Source organism: Vidua chalybeata, chromosome 1, assembly GCF_026979565.1.
Source record: "Vidua chalybeata isolate OUT-0048 chromosome 1, bVidCha1 merged haplotype, whole genome shotgun sequence".
Classification (NCBI taxonomy): Eukaryota; Metazoa; Chordata; class Aves; order Passeriformes; family Viduidae; genus Vidua; species Vidua chalybeata.
Window position 1 is genome coordinate 126,620,087 of NC_071530.1, and position 15,054 is coordinate 126,635,140.

Below are 15,054 nucleotides of genomic sequence, written 5' to 3' on the forward strand. Positions count from 1 at the left end.
GCAATTTTGTGATTGTTGGTTTCAAAATGTTAGTGTTTATACTGAGATGTGCTGGAACACTGTGGAATACTGATTTAATGGACTTTTCTTTATCATCCTTTAGCTGTGTAAGGATGCACAGGTTAGTTAGAGCATAAACAACATGGGGAGCTACTGATTTTGATCTACTTACTATAATCCACTGTCACCTTATTGAAAAAAAATAATTTAATGAATAGGACAAAACCAGTAATTGAGTCTACGTTCTTAAAATTTTAAAGGGCTTTTCTTGCTGGACTTTTATAATATTTAGTATATATTTTTCTCTTATAAGGGATTACCCTGGAGTAATCCTTACAGTGCTGCTGTCATGGACGCTTAAAATTGTTGGACAGGTTATTTATTTTAAGAGGAACTGTAGTTCCTCAAACCTCTTAATTTGATTGATCTGCGGGAATAACAATTCTTGGTTTTAATTTCCTTTCCTTTCACATTTTAGTGCTACTGTTGATTGAAGCTTTAGCCTTTTGCTGAGAGGCCCTGAGGCAGCTCTCTACGGTAGGTTACTGTAACTCATTTTTAAGAACTAGTATTTGTAACAGTGAAGAGGCAGAACATCCCTTGGAAAAAACTGTAGAAAGAATTTAAAGCATGTGCTCACCTGCATCTTGTTTCTGCAGTAAAGTACTGCAAGTTTTAGTGAGATAAAAGTTTTTTCTTTCTTTATGGGTAATGTTAATTATGTAGACAATTAGACAATCAGTCAGTGGCTCTACACGGAGCAATTGCAATGAGGAACACACAGTTTAAGATACTATTCACATTGCATTGTTGATAGATGGTTTTACATTAAATAATCGGTATAAAGATACTCTGATAAAGCATATAAACATATATGCAAGGGGCACGTGTTCCTCTGATTTGTTGCTGTATGCTTAAAATAATTGAATTTTGAAGTCAGGAGATCTGTATTTCTTAATTTTCTTGTTCAAGGCACAATATTACCTTTTATAGTTTAGTTCACTTAAAACATCATCTAAAATACATTTATGTGAGGAAGATGCTGGGAAGAACTAAGCATTAAAGATGTGCCTAAGGGGCAAACACATATATACAGGATTGAAAAAAGACCAGCACAAAGATATTTAGAAATAACTGTTTTGAAGTAATTTTGTGAGCAGTTTTCCTAGGAGTTAAATTGATATTTTCGTTGCAGTGGATTAAAAAATAAAATAGAATTCTTAACTTGTTCTTTGGCAATGTAACTTACTGATAGATTTTTATATATGGAAACAACCTGCAAATAGTTGTCTGACTTGTTATACCAGTGTGCTACCAATCCAACAGAGTGTCATAAAGCTTGTATAAATAGATGATTCATTTCCCATACAGAAAACTATGCTTCCATTCTCATGCATGCATATACCTCAGATTTATTAAATATTAGCTTGTGTTTTTGATTGATGTAAGCCCCAGTAAAATGAGTGGTGTAGTCATTAGGGTTTTATCAAACAAATCTTACTTGTTTAGTTCAGAATGCTCTAATTCCTTCCTGCATGCTAAATATTGAATATGAGAATCATGGAGTGATTTAGGTTGAATAAGATGTCCAAGATCATCAAGTCCAACATCTGACCTATCATCATCTTGTGAGCTAGACAATAGCACTAAGTGCCACAATACGATGCTTCTTGAACAACTCTGAGGGTGGTGACACCACCACCTCACTGGGCATTCCATTCCAATGCTTATCAACACTTTCTATGAAGAAATTCTGCCTGATGTCCAAACTGAACCTCCCCTGGCACAGATTGAGGTTATGTTCTCTTGTCCTGTCAGTTGTTACTTGGGATGAGGCCAAGCCCCACCCGGCTGCAGCCTCCTTTCAGAGAGTTGTACAGAGCAGTAAGGTCATCCTTGAACCTCCTTTTCTCCAGGCTTAACACCCCCAGCTGCCTGAGCCATTCAACATATGACTTATTCTTTGGACCCTTCACCAGCTCTGTTGCCCTTCTCTGAACATGCTCCAGCACCTCAATGTTCTTCCTGAACTGAGGAGGCCAGAAGTGGACACAGGATTTGAGGTCTGGCTTCACCAGTGCCCAGTGCAGTGGGACAATCACAGCCCTTGTCCTGCTGGCCACTCTTGTTTTGCTACAAGCCAGGATAATTTTGGACTTCTTGGCCATCTGGACACACACACTGGCTCATGTTCAGCCAGCTGTTAACCAGCACTCCCAAGTCCTTTTCCACTCAGCAGATTTTCAGCCAGTCATTCCCAAGCCTGTGGTGCTGCATGGGGTTATTGTGACCCAAGTGCAGGATGCGGCACTTGGCATTAGTGAACCGCATACAACTGGCCTTGGCCCACTGATCCAGCCTGACCCCTCTGCAGAGCCTTCCTACCCTCCAAAATAGATACAGCTATCACTCAGGAAGTAGGGGTACTAGCACTCAGTACTAGAAGAAGATAAAGCTTACACTGAAGATTTTGTGTGATTCTTCAAATACAGAATGACTCAAGCTGTTTCTGGTACTTAGCTTGTCAGCACATCAGCTGGACAAGTTTTCCAGCTGTATTGCGTGTAAACAAACTGAAAAGAGGAGTCAGAACTTTCATTTGGTGCGGCGTGGGTTTTCGCTCTCCCCGGCTGCACGCAGCTCTTGGGAGCCCGGCTGCGGCGTAGCTTCCACGTGCTGCCGGGGTTTGCTGCCGCGGGTTCCCGGACACGGCTCCGTGTCTCGGGCGCGTGGGCCGGCCAGTCTCTGTTACCGTGCGCTAGGGACCCGGCAAAGAGGAAGGAATTTGTCCATTTACTCCGTGCTTGGCAGGAACGGTTTATTGGTCACGTGGCGCAAATCGATGGAAAGACGCGACCGCTCCCGGCACTCGCATGGGAGAAAATGGCGCCTGACTGCCGGCGGGATAAGGCTTTATAGAGGGGCGGGGCGAGAGGATCCACGGCCTGCCGGCCAATAGGGACGGCTGCCGTGACGGTGACGCCAGCAACAGCGACCAACCAGAGAACCCCGCAGGGGCGGGCACCGAGCCAGAGCGGGCTGAGCGAGACCGTGTGGCTCGGGGCGGCCAGCACGGGGTTTCCCGGGGCCGGACGGCAGGGTGCTTACAGGAGCGGCACAGGGGTAAGAGCCGGCAACAGGCAACATGGGGGCAGAAACCGCGGGGGGGAACAACGCGGGGGAAACGCGGGATTACAGAACTTGGCTTATTTTAACATAAATTAAAAACCCTAATCTAAACCCAAACTCCGGGATGCAACATCTCCCCGCTTAATAAAATATAAAAGGAAAGCAGTGGTGTTGATTCAGTCTCTCAAGCGGTGGCCTCTTCTCCCAGCTTCTTCTGCTGCCGCAACTGCGGTGACTGCTACGCAGGTGGAGAGGGCCTGGAGATGGTGCTGGGGCTGGTTCTTTTCCGGGTGTTTAGGGATAGGGAAACTGGGAGGCAACTTTATTACAAACATGGGGATTTGGGACACACACAGACTGGGGCTTTGGGGAAAAACATTTTTTAAGGAGACTGTAGGGTCCTTTTTCTTTTGCGTCGCCTGCGGTTTGATGCAACCCCCCGATTGGTGGGGTCATCTGCCACGCTCAAAGGCACCCTGATGTTCTGAACTACCACCTGCACAGTTACTTGATAACTCACAGCTCCCCTTAAGGTGCTGTGGCCTGCCTTACTTTTAGCTTCACGCGAGGCAGGTGCGCGTTGTTTCTTCAGTTTCTTTGGGGGAATGGGATCTCCCTCCCCCCCTCTCCCCCCTCCCACTGTCCCTGGGGGTGCCCTGCCCAGAAACGGACATTGAACCACAAAATGTCCTCTCTGATTGCAGTGGAAGCACTGGCGTCTTGCTGGAGGCTGCTTCGGACCAGCGTTCTTTGGGGGCACGGCATCCAAGGCAGCAGTGTTCATGGATGCCGCTTCCAGGACAAACTTGTCCTGAACCTCCGATCCCTCTACATGCCTCTCATCTGTCGGCTCGACCCATTCCACGGAACCTGGAAAATGCTCAGAAACCCACATCCCCCTGCTTCCCTCCCTCCCGGGTCTCCGGGAACCATGGGACTGCAGAGGCAGGGGCTCCGATTCCCCCCCCTCTCCTTTTCCCTCCCGCCCAGACGTCTGGGGCCCATGGGAACTTGGAGGTAGGGGTTCCCGTCCCCGTCCCTCTCCTCTTCCCTCCCGCCCGGCTCTCCGGGGCCCATGGGAAGATGGGGGTAGGGGTTCCCGCTCCTCCCTCCCCCCCCTTCCCTCCCGCCCGGATCTCCGGGACCCATGGGAAGATGGGGACAGGGTACGGGCAACAGGACGGGGGCTGCCTCCCTCAGGCAGCGGGGTGGAGATGGCAGAGCTCTCCCTGGTGGGGGAGGGCGGAGTCGATGACTCAGCAGGGACGACATGCAAAGGACTGGAGGGAACACCCACACGAGGGAAAACAATGGGTGAGGGAGTAACCTGACATCCCGAGGGGGCGGCGCCCACGCCCACAGGGAGGCAGGTGGGGGTTGGGTCAAAGGCGGGGACATCGGGAACAAAGAACAGAAAGGGGTTGTGGGAAGAAGAGACCCTGCCATGTGGCCGCCCTCCATCTTGGGAAGACAAAGGGATCAACCACGTGGCCTCGGCCTCCTCAGAGGAACAAAGAAAGGGGTTTAAAGAAACAGAACTGCGCGGGGTACCGCCGAAACTGGGATTTTCAACTGGGAAAAAGGGATTGGAAAAGGGGTTTAGGGTCGTGGCCTCAGCGAATCGACCGATCTCGCTAAGGCGGGGACGCCGGGGTGGCTTGGGGGAGCCAGGCGCAAGGTCCACATTTGTGGAGCTGCCCTGCGTCTCAGATCGACGGGGTGCTCCCCCTCGCCCAACCGGGTTAGGGGAAGAAGGGGTAGGAGAAGGGGATGGGGAAACAGATTCAGAGGGAGTAACAGATTTCCCGGATGGTTCTTTTCTTTCCCCAATCGAGTTTCGCGCGGGGGCTGATTTTACTACATCTGTGATCAACAAATGGAATTTAGGGAAGCAGTCATCTATGGAGGGATCCCTACCGATCCCCTCTGCTAGCCTTTTTCCCACTTGCTCCCAAAATTCTGTTTTGCGCGCGTCCTCGGTAGACAGACGGGGGAAAGCAAAGAACAACCACCGAACAAATTTCTTAACTAAATTTTTTGGGTAGGGGCCCTTCACCAAAAGGATTTCTTTAACTTGGGAATAAAATTCCTTTTGTTGGGCAGATAGCACGGTCCCCATGCTTCTTCCACCCAAACCACCTCACCCCTGGGGCAGTAAAAAAGGAGAAAAAAAAGCAAAAAAACGCAGGCGACTCCAGCGGCTGCCGTTCGTGCTGCGCGCCGCACGTCCCAACCTCGGGAACACGGCCAGCCCTCCCCGTATTAGCTGGACACGTTTCCACGACTAATACTTACCAGACTGAAGTCTCTGCAAAGCAAAGCTGCCACCAGGGTCCGGGAGTCCCGGGAAGTGTCCTTTCTTCTGCCCTCCTGGCTGCGAAAGTTTGCACTTCCTGTCCCACGCGGGACACACTGTCTGGTCCCCCGTGGGCGACGGAGACTTCACTGACGTACTTTGGAGAGCCCCTGCTCTCGGTTTCCGTCCGGCACGGAGCTGTGGTCCGGCGCGGACCGCTGCCCGCTCTGGCTTGGCGGCGGCGCCCCCCACTTGGTGGCGGCGCGGCCCCTGGCCGGCGGCGACGGCTCCCGGCGCTGTTCCTGGAGCTCCGCGGTGAACCTCCGTCCACGCGATCAGCTCAGCGCTGGCCTCGGCCCCACGTTGGGCGCCAATTGCGGCGTGGGTTTTCGCTCTCCCCGGCTGCACGCAGCTCTTGGGAGCCCGGCTGCGGCGTAGCTTCCACGTGCTGCCGGGGTTTGCTGCCGCGGGTTCCCGGACACGGCTCCGTGTCTCGGGCGCGTGGGCCGGCCAGTCTCTGTTACCGTGCGCTAGGGACCCGGCAAAGAGGAAGGAATTTGTCCATTTACTCCGTGCTTGGCAGGAACGGTTTATTGGTCACGTGGCGCAGATCGATGGAAAGACACGACCGCTCCCGGCACTCGCATGGGAGCAAATGGCTCCTGACTGCCGGCGGGATAAGGCTTTATAGAGGGGCGGGGCGAGAGGATCCACGGCCTGCCGGCCAATAGGGACGGCTGCCGTGACGGTGACGCCAGCAACAGCGACCAACCAGAGAACCCCGCAGGGGCGGGCACCGAGCCAGAGCGGGCTGAGCGAGACCGTGTGGCTCGGGGCGGCCAGCACGGGGTTTCCCGGGGCCGGACGGCAGGGTGCTTACAGGAGCGGCACAGGGGTAAGAGCCGGCAACAGGCAACATGGGGGCAGAAACCGCGGGGGGGAACAACGCGGGGGAAACGCGGGATTACAGAACTTGGCTTATTTTAACATAAATTAAAAACCCTAATCTAAACCCAAACTCCGGGATGCAACAATTTGGAGGTAGGATTTTTAGAGAAGCTATTTTTTGGGGATTTTTTTCAATTGTAGTGATGAAATCAGGTTGTGAAACAGTCTTAGCTTTTGTAACCTTGTATGAAATGTCTGTTTCCTGTGATCTGTTTCCTTGAGAACTGAAGGGTTACTTTGAGATTTAAAATATATATATTTATATGCTTGTAGCCCAAGATAACTAGCAATTGTGTTGCTACTAGCCCTATCAGTGAGAAGGAGGATCCATTTGTCCTAATTTCATTGTCAGCTTCTTGCAGCAGATATGGCATTTTCTGCTTTTTTTCAGTCTGGCACACAGCTGACATAAAAAGCTTTGGTATAGCATTATGGCAAGAAGATTAGCTGATCAGAAATAGACTGTATTTGCAAGTTTCTTGTGTCTGTTCTGTGTTAATTTGGGCCCTGAGATATCTAGAAATGACGGATTTTTGGTCTATTGCCATTAGCAGTTCACAGGAGCTAGGAAATGTTCAATGACAGCAATAATTTCCATCAGAACAGGTTTGAGACTTGTGACTAAAGACAGTGATGCCAAACCCACTTCATTAAGTCTTTCTGTCTTTAAGTTGGGTATTTCTGCTTATGAGACTGGATGCACCTATACATGGGAATGTGTCATTGTAATGCTCTGCAAGGTTATCTGGTCAAGCCAATACTGTCCTCTGACATTGCAGCACAGAAAGAATTGCTACGGTCTAGCAATTCCCAACTGCACTGCTAGATCATTCTGATAATAGATCTGTTCCTTTCCAGGTAGAATGCCATGTTTGCAGTTTCCCTTGGAAAACAGACCATGACTCAGTTGTTTGATGTCTACCACTTATCTCCATTAGGATCATCACTAGAGTTCAAAGAACATTCCGATCTTTAAAACTGCAAGACAAGACCAGTCCTTGACATAGATTTTTGCTTTGATAATTACAGCTCAAGCAGAAAGACTTGACATATTCTTAGTTGACCTAATCATGCTCTTGAGCAGCCAAGACATGGGAGAGGATCCCTTATGACTGGATATCACTGCAATTCAGATGTACGGTATATATAGTAATTTTCAGTCTTTTCCTGTGCAGATATACTTTTTAAAGCCTGGCTTCTGCAATTATAAAAGCTATTTCAATAAAAAGGATGACAGAGCTATCACCTACACACATTCTGATGTGCTTTGCCTCCCTTTATGGTAACCTACATGGAGGGCAGGTTGATAGCTTGAGAAAAGCAAAGGTTTTAATTAAATATGATCAATGTGGAGCACAGCTACTTTAATAACACTAACTAATTAAACAACTAATTCTCTTGTTATGTGTTGTAACTTACTGGCAGTCGAGGTTTATCCTGCCATAGCCTGAACAATATAAATCGTCCATGTTAAGTTATTCCAGAATTCCAAATGTTTAAGTAATCCAGTCATGTGTGTGTTGTAGAATTTCAAGAGGTAATGCACTAGTGAATGCATAATTTATTTTCACCATCCTGAAAATATGGCAGTTTGCCAGACTCTATTACATCAAGTCCTCAAGAAGAGGTTGCTTGTTTACCTGGCAGTGACTGATCCTTGAGGATGTTTATCATCTTTAGAAACCCTACCATCCACCTCTCAAACCTTGGGAACTTTTCAGCTAATTGAAAAGCTAACTTTTCAGCTTTGAGACGTGAGGAGAATTGGGTGGATCTGGCGTAATTATCCCTTTCATGCATTTGGGATGAGGAGGATTTTGTGCAGCATGAGCAGAACCCTAGCAGATAATGCTGTTAGAAAGACTCCTGACTTCACACATGTGAAGCATGTGTGCCCTCTGCAAATTCTGTAAGGTGTGCAGTGTAGTAAGAGAGGTATCTCTTGTTTATTTACTAAGCTTCACTACCTTAAGTACTGCTTTGGGTTAATAAGACATAACTTTTTCTTGCTAATAAGTATTTTACTAACTTTTAACGTTTAAAATGTTACTGAAAATCAGTATAACTATTTGCAGTAAAATGTATCAGTTTTATGGAGAAACATATTTTTTTGAGTAAAATAGCAAAATTATTTCTGGAAATGTATTAGTATTATAGACCTCTTCAACCTATTATAGAAATACAGATTCCTAATAGTCTCAAAACTTTTTAGAAAAATGCTATGCATTATTTTTCATCTTGGATTTTTCAAAACTGGAAACGTTAAAGATTAAAGGGCGGTCTTGTGATTTGAAGTTTTGCTCTTTATCTGCATTTTGAGTGTCCTCCACTTAAATAAATGCATGTTCTTGTAACAAGTTGTCTTTTATCTGATATGGACACAGTTGTTGCATCTCAAATGAGCATGTGCATTTCAGGGAAGGGAGTCAACCTTTTTATTCTTCCCTTCTCTATGCTAAAGGATGCTTTTTGCACAGCACCTCTTTCTTAATCTGCTCTTTTCCTGCAATAGATGCCTAGTGGGAGAGTTGGTGACATGGAGGAGGAGAGGAAGTAACAGAATTGATGTGTTCATGTGAGAAAGTACTTGAGATGCACAAGAAGTGTGAGTACACACACAAAGAGGAAAAAGCTGACCACTCGATCCTATCCATTTAGCAGTGATTTTGGAAATACTACCTTAAAGAAAGAAATGGGTGCTTTCAAGGACTCTTAATAATGAGGAGTTTCAGATAAGTTGAAGCAAGAAAATTTTGACTGGTTTGAAAATGCATCTCAATTCAAATTTAAATTCTGTTGAGTTTCATGCAAACCCTTTCTACTTGCTGTTGCAGTATCAGTGGGAGTTAGAGCATCATTTTGTCAGCAGAGTTGTTTTTCTGAAAACTGTCATTAAGAAATCATGTACTGGTCTGCACTGTATTCTGTGGGAAAGGCACTGACTGTTAATGAGCTTGGCCTGGCAGCCAGGAAAGCAATAGGGAATGGAAAATACCTGTATAAAAAGAGAATCAGGAAAAAAGGGGCAGACTGCTTTTAAGAGGTATGGTTTCTAAGCCTAAAAACCACTGGTTTAAAAACTATTTTAGTACCTAGACCTTCACTGTTTTCCTCTCAAGGACAATGAATTAAACTTTATGAAAGTCATGGGAACAAAAAGTTACTCAAAGAAGAAATCACATTTAGGTGTTTGGGAAGTGCATGAGGATTTCTATGAATCTGACGTGCTTCGTAAAATATGTGCATGGATGTTTGAGTGTTTCTTTTACAGATAATTTATATGTACTTCAGTCTACAAAAGGTTCATCACTGAGATAGCAAAATGAAGATGAGACAACATGTGAATTGTGCCCTAGTGGAATACAAGAAGCCCGAGGAAAATTCCCTCAGACCCCACAACATTTTCTTTCTCCTATTTTCAGTTTGTTCTTTGTCTTTTCCACGTCCCTTTCCCTTTTTGCCTCTAAAAGATCATTTCTTTTCATGAAAAATCTTATGAATACAGTGAAAGGAAGAGAGCTGGGTTGGGTTAAGTATAGTTTCATATTCAAGTATGAATGCATATGTTGCTAGTGAGTTGACCAGATAGAAGCAGATGCCTTTCCTTCTGCCTTGTTCTCTTTGGTGTCTCACGCACTTTTAAGATGAATTAATCCAGAAGGATACTTGGTCTAGACTGTGGGTTTACTGGAGAGAAGGCAAACCTGAAACTAACGAGGCTTGGGAGCTTCCAGGGTAGGCTGCTTGTGGAAAGATTTGGAGGTTTTAGTCTTTAAGTCAAGGAAAATTGTACTGTAGAGGTTTTCTTCCCTAAGAGTTGTTGGAAATTATCAACTCTATCCTTAAAGTGTATAATTATGGAGATTTTATATATATATATATATATATATATATAAATAATCTGGTGCTCAGACCTACTTGGGCTTGCAAATGCATGTTATGCCAGTGTGGGATTCATAACTGATAACCAAGTTGTTTCTGTAGGTTTGTGATATCTGCTGGTCTTAGTGGACATTGTCCAGTGGACAATGATGGAGGTACTTAAAGAGAAAATGTAAAGATGCTTTCAGTTATTCTTTTTTTTTTTTTAATAGATCTTCAGAAAGAACAGTTTCCCCAATTTCTCAGTTATTACTTGGCTTCAAAGTGTTTATCCTTATTATTAAAATTTGTAGGGTTTTTTTTCAGATTTACTAAAGCAAGACAACATGTTACCTGCTCAAATGGCTTTTCCAATTCTGTCATGGTTATGGTTTCAGCATTTTGTTACAAAGGTTTGGTAGAGGAGTATATAATACAATGTGTTCATGGATACTGGCATTCATAGGGGCTTTTGGATTTCATTTAAAGCTTGTGAAGTTTTATTGTTAGCAATTCAAACTATTGTACCTTCTTTGAGGTATATCCCATTTTTCATTTGGTTCCTCAGGTGTTCTCAGAAACCTGATCTTGTTTTTTTATGTGCAGATTTTGAAATTAATTTTTATACCTGTGTGGAAAAAACAAGAGTGTGGCAGTAATAATGCTATAATGTTGGTACATCAGAAATTGTAAAATTTGCATTTGTAACCTCAAATCATCACTTTTGACAAGCTAACACTTTTTGTGATCAGTTAAAGAGTTAATGCATTGTGACAATCCTGTTGTTTGCTTTTTAGTCCATTTTAATGATGATTTCTGTTGCTGCTTTCCAGTGTAACAAATGGCAGCACAGTGTGTGACAAAGGTGGAGCTGACTATTGCCTGCACCAATCTTTTGGATAAAGATGTTGGTTCCAAGTCAGACCCTCTGTGTGTGCTTCTCCAGAACACAAGTGGTCAGCAGTGGTATGAGGTACAGCCTGATGCTTCTCACAAATCTGCTAAAAAAAATTCTGACTTGTTGGACCTTTTAAAACACTACAGCACTGTTCATTAAAATATTTTAATTTTGTACCAGCATTTTTGAATGGTTTTTGTTAGATTATATCTCTAATAGTGTAGTGGGTTTGGATTTTTCCTTTAATTAAAGGAAACCAATTAAAAACCAAGCTATGTCAAACCAACACAAATAGTTACATAGGTAGCACATTAATAATGATTTGCTATTAAATACTTACAAGTGTCTGATTTTTAGCACTGTTCCCCAGCCATGTGTGGACCAACAGAAGAAGCCTTCTAAGTGCTTAAATGTGCTTTTATAAATACAGTACTGCAAAACTAGGGTCTTATCCTGGATTTGACGATACAGGATTTTATGTTGGTCTTCCCTGTGCAGGAATAGGTCCCATCTTAGAGGGAGTGATGAAAAATTGGTGAAGTATCCCTAGCTTAGAGCAGTGGGTTTTTAAATATAATGTGTATATATAAAATATAATATTTTGTAATATAACTTATGTTTGATGAAAGGTTTATAGGAAGATGTTCCTTTGTACTTTTAGAACTTTTGAGTATATTTAATAATAGGGTATTTGATTTGCTTGCTGGTTTAGCTTGTGAAATGCTGGATAAAGTGGTATCTTTCTAATTGCAGGTTGATCGCACAGAAAGAGTTAAGAATTCCTTGAACCCAAGGTTTGCCAAGAAATTCTTAATTGATTATTATTTTGAGCTTGTTCAGAAACTTAAGTTTGGAATATATGACATTGATAACAAAACCTATGATCTGAGTGATGATGACTTCTTAGGAGAATTAGAATGTACGCTGGGACAGGTAAGTAGGCAGATGATTTCCCTTAGAATTAAGTTACTGAAAATCATTAGCCACTTTTACCTTGAATTTATCACTATGTTCTTGTGTAGTTGGAGTACTCTTAAGTTGAATAGGATGCTCTTCATTTGTTTTTTCAAGCCTCAGTTCAGTGTATATGCATTTTATTTGCAAAAGGTCTTGAGATGATGCCCTGAAATGTGCTGTAGAATGGTGACTGTTGGATTGCTATCTAAAAGTAAATGGGCTGTCAATGAGCACAAAGTTGTAGTAGTTGCTATTTATTTACTCTAATACTCGAATTCCTATTTTTATGCTCCCAAAAAAAGAGAATCGGTGGAGAACAATGTATGAGTGCTCACAAGGGCTATGTTATCCTTGTAATCTGCTTTCCACTCAATGCAAGCAATGATCCTAGCTCTGCCAGCTGTAGATTTACTTCTATTTTCCACTCATATTCTGCTATTGATGCCATCACAATTGGGCTGCTTCTTTTTAACTCATTCTTTTGAGTAGATCCTTCAAAGGCACTTCTCAGAAGAGCTGTCTTGGGTTTTTCGTGCCCTGTGTCTTTATCCTTATAATGCACTTAGAGACATTGTGACCTGAAATTCAGTGTCAATTAAAAATTAATAATTCATTCTTAAGGTAAAGAAGGAGTAGACAAACTTCTGAGGAAGCATTGCCTGAACAGGGTAAAATAAAATCAGCTGGAAACTGTTCAGGGGAAGGCTGATGATTTTTTTGAGTGACAGACATTGTGTTTGTAAATCTATTTGCTGAATCCATTTATGAAATATGCTTTGCATGCATTTTAAAGGTACGTATAGAAAACTTAAAGAACAATTTGAAATTGGAACCTAAGGTATTATCTTTGTCCATGAATGCATGCCATGTTACTAGAAAACATTTCAATTCTTACTACTCCTGAAGCTCTGCATATGTTCATCTGCATGTGTGTTTTAGAATTTTTAAGTGAATAAAGTATTACCTATTTATTTATAGAAGATTATGGTAAGTAAATGTAATGCTGTCATCTTCACAAAAAAGGAAAATTACTAAAATAAAAATACCTCACTAACTCATTTAACTCCTTTGAAAATCTATTAAGTTGTGTTAATAATGCTTGATACTCAAATTTTGTCTTGGCAGATAGTTTCTAGCAGGACTCTAACAAAACCATTAGTACTTAAAAATGGCAAACCTGCTGGAAGAGGAAGCATTACGGTAAGAGAGTTAAGAAATAAATGTCTTCAGAGTTCATCCTTAATTGTTTCTGGGTTTTATTTTTAGTTAGTGGCTTTAGTTACTGGCAGTGAGTCTATTCTATAGTGCTATAAAGCATATTTTTTTCATCCACTAATCTATCTTTGTCATTCAATAGTAGCCCACCTTCTGTATTATAAGTCCCATTGCATACATTTTTAGGGCATCCACTGGGCTGCTGTTCAGGGCATTTCTTTGTCAGTGCCATCATTTATGGTAAATAGATGGAGTGGAATCCCAATGTCAAATAAAATTGTTCCTCCCCCCTCCCCTCACCCCTCCCCCCCCTTCATTTTTTAATGCTTCATTTGTGAGAAAACATGGGGGCTTTTTTAATGGACATGTCGTAGGAACGCTGTGAATATGAGAAAACTGTGTAGTTCCTGGATAAAAACTAAGTATTTTGTTTACCTACCTAGATTACAGCAGAAGAAGTAAAGGATAACAGGGTGGTTGTATTGGAATTAGAAGCAAGGAAACTGGACAATAAGGTATTTAAGTGATTGCTGTTTCTTTTATAAAGTTGTAAATCAGAGTCTTGTCAAAGAAGGAAACGAATATTCGAGTATTTATTCTCATTTTTGCTTATAAAATAAAATCCATTAAGATTTTAGTTACACTAAAAAAGAAATTGAAGTAAGATTGCTGCAGAGTAACTTCATTGACTGTTTTGAAATGTATTGTAATGTATTTCTAAGTAAGATAAATGCATTTCGGGGGTAGTCTGTGAGCAACATGTTCCCATTTAAATGTAAATCTTTACATTTATTCATAAATAAAAGGGAGTTTTGGTATATCCATTGGTTTCAATGGCTGTATAAATGGTTGCCCATTACCTCTCTGAAACAAATGGTGAAAAGTGTACTTGATGTGTATGAATTTGTTATGTTGACCATAAGGCTGGCTAGAGAGAGACTTTAAAAAATAAAATTAGAAAAATAATAGAAAAATGTTTTTATTTTTACCTTTTGATTCCATGATATTTTTCCTTTTAACTGGATGAAATTCTTAGTTTCCTGTTTATCCACTGTAGAACTTATAGGTATAAGTATTTTGCTTGAACTGTTAGGTATTTGATATGTGGACATTTTTCTTCTAAATTGAAGGACATTCCCCACTTTCTTTTCCTCTTTCACAGGTGGTAATATAATCAGATTTGCATTTCATCATCTAAAGTTTTTGTTCCCTGAATTTGCTTTTTGTTAATCTAAGTGTGTGTTAACTGGAATTTAATGATATTCACACTACAGGCTGTTTTGAGATAATTGCATGTTATTTAAATACAGGATTTTTTTGGAAAGTCAGATCCTTATCTGGAATTCCACAAACAGACTGGAGATGGAAACTGGGTGATGGTTCACAGAACAGAGGTAGGATATTTTCAGTTAAGGACAAAGAAGTTAATGTTATTTAATTTCCAGTGTTATTTTATTTCACAGCACTAGATATACAATACCTTACAAAAAGAATTGACTGGCCTGGAGTTGATGTGCAGACTAGTTAGAAATTGCATCTTCTCTTCCACTGACTTTTCTGGGAAATCTACCTTATTCTCTTTATGCTGATTGTGATACATGCCATTCTGTTTGGAAAGAAAACATTTTTTTTTCCCTCTAGGAGAGGGAAAAAGTCTCCCCTCTAGGAGATTTCAGCAATCTAGGAGAAAACAAATATTTTGAAAAAAAAACCTTCATATTCACACAGACATTTGCTTAGTTTTATCAAG

The 15,054-nt window shown here is 42.4% G+C and overlaps 1 protein-coding gene across 9 annotated transcripts in view; it reads left to right on the top strand.

Moving 5' to 3' along the window:
• CPNE3 (copine 3) overlaps nucleotides 1–15,054 on the top strand; it is a 33,782-nt gene that overhangs the window by 3,039 nt on the left and 15,689 nt on the right. For 4 of the 9 annotated variants that reach the window (XM_053940888.1, XM_053940913.1, XM_053940920.1 and 1 more), the window contains exons 2-7: nucleotides 479–537; nucleotides 11,068–11,207; nucleotides 11,886–12,065; nucleotides 13,215–13,289; nucleotides 13,748–13,819; nucleotides 14,615–14,698. In XM_053940888.1, the coding sequence (XP_053796863.1) occupies nucleotides 11,076–11,207; nucleotides 11,886–12,065; nucleotides 13,215–13,289; nucleotides 13,748–13,819; nucleotides 14,615–14,698 (543 nt within the window). In that variant the 5' untranslated portion in view covers nucleotides 479–537; nucleotides 11,068–11,075. Of the gene's footprint in view, nucleotides 1–478; nucleotides 538–7,231; nucleotides 7,509–8,885; nucleotides 8,979–11,067; nucleotides 11,208–11,885; nucleotides 12,066–13,214; nucleotides 13,290–13,747; nucleotides 13,820–14,614; nucleotides 14,699–15,054 lie in introns of all 9 variants that reach the window. The other 5 variants (XM_053940945.1, XM_053940936.1, XM_053940950.1 and 2 more) reach the window with 3 other exon arrangements.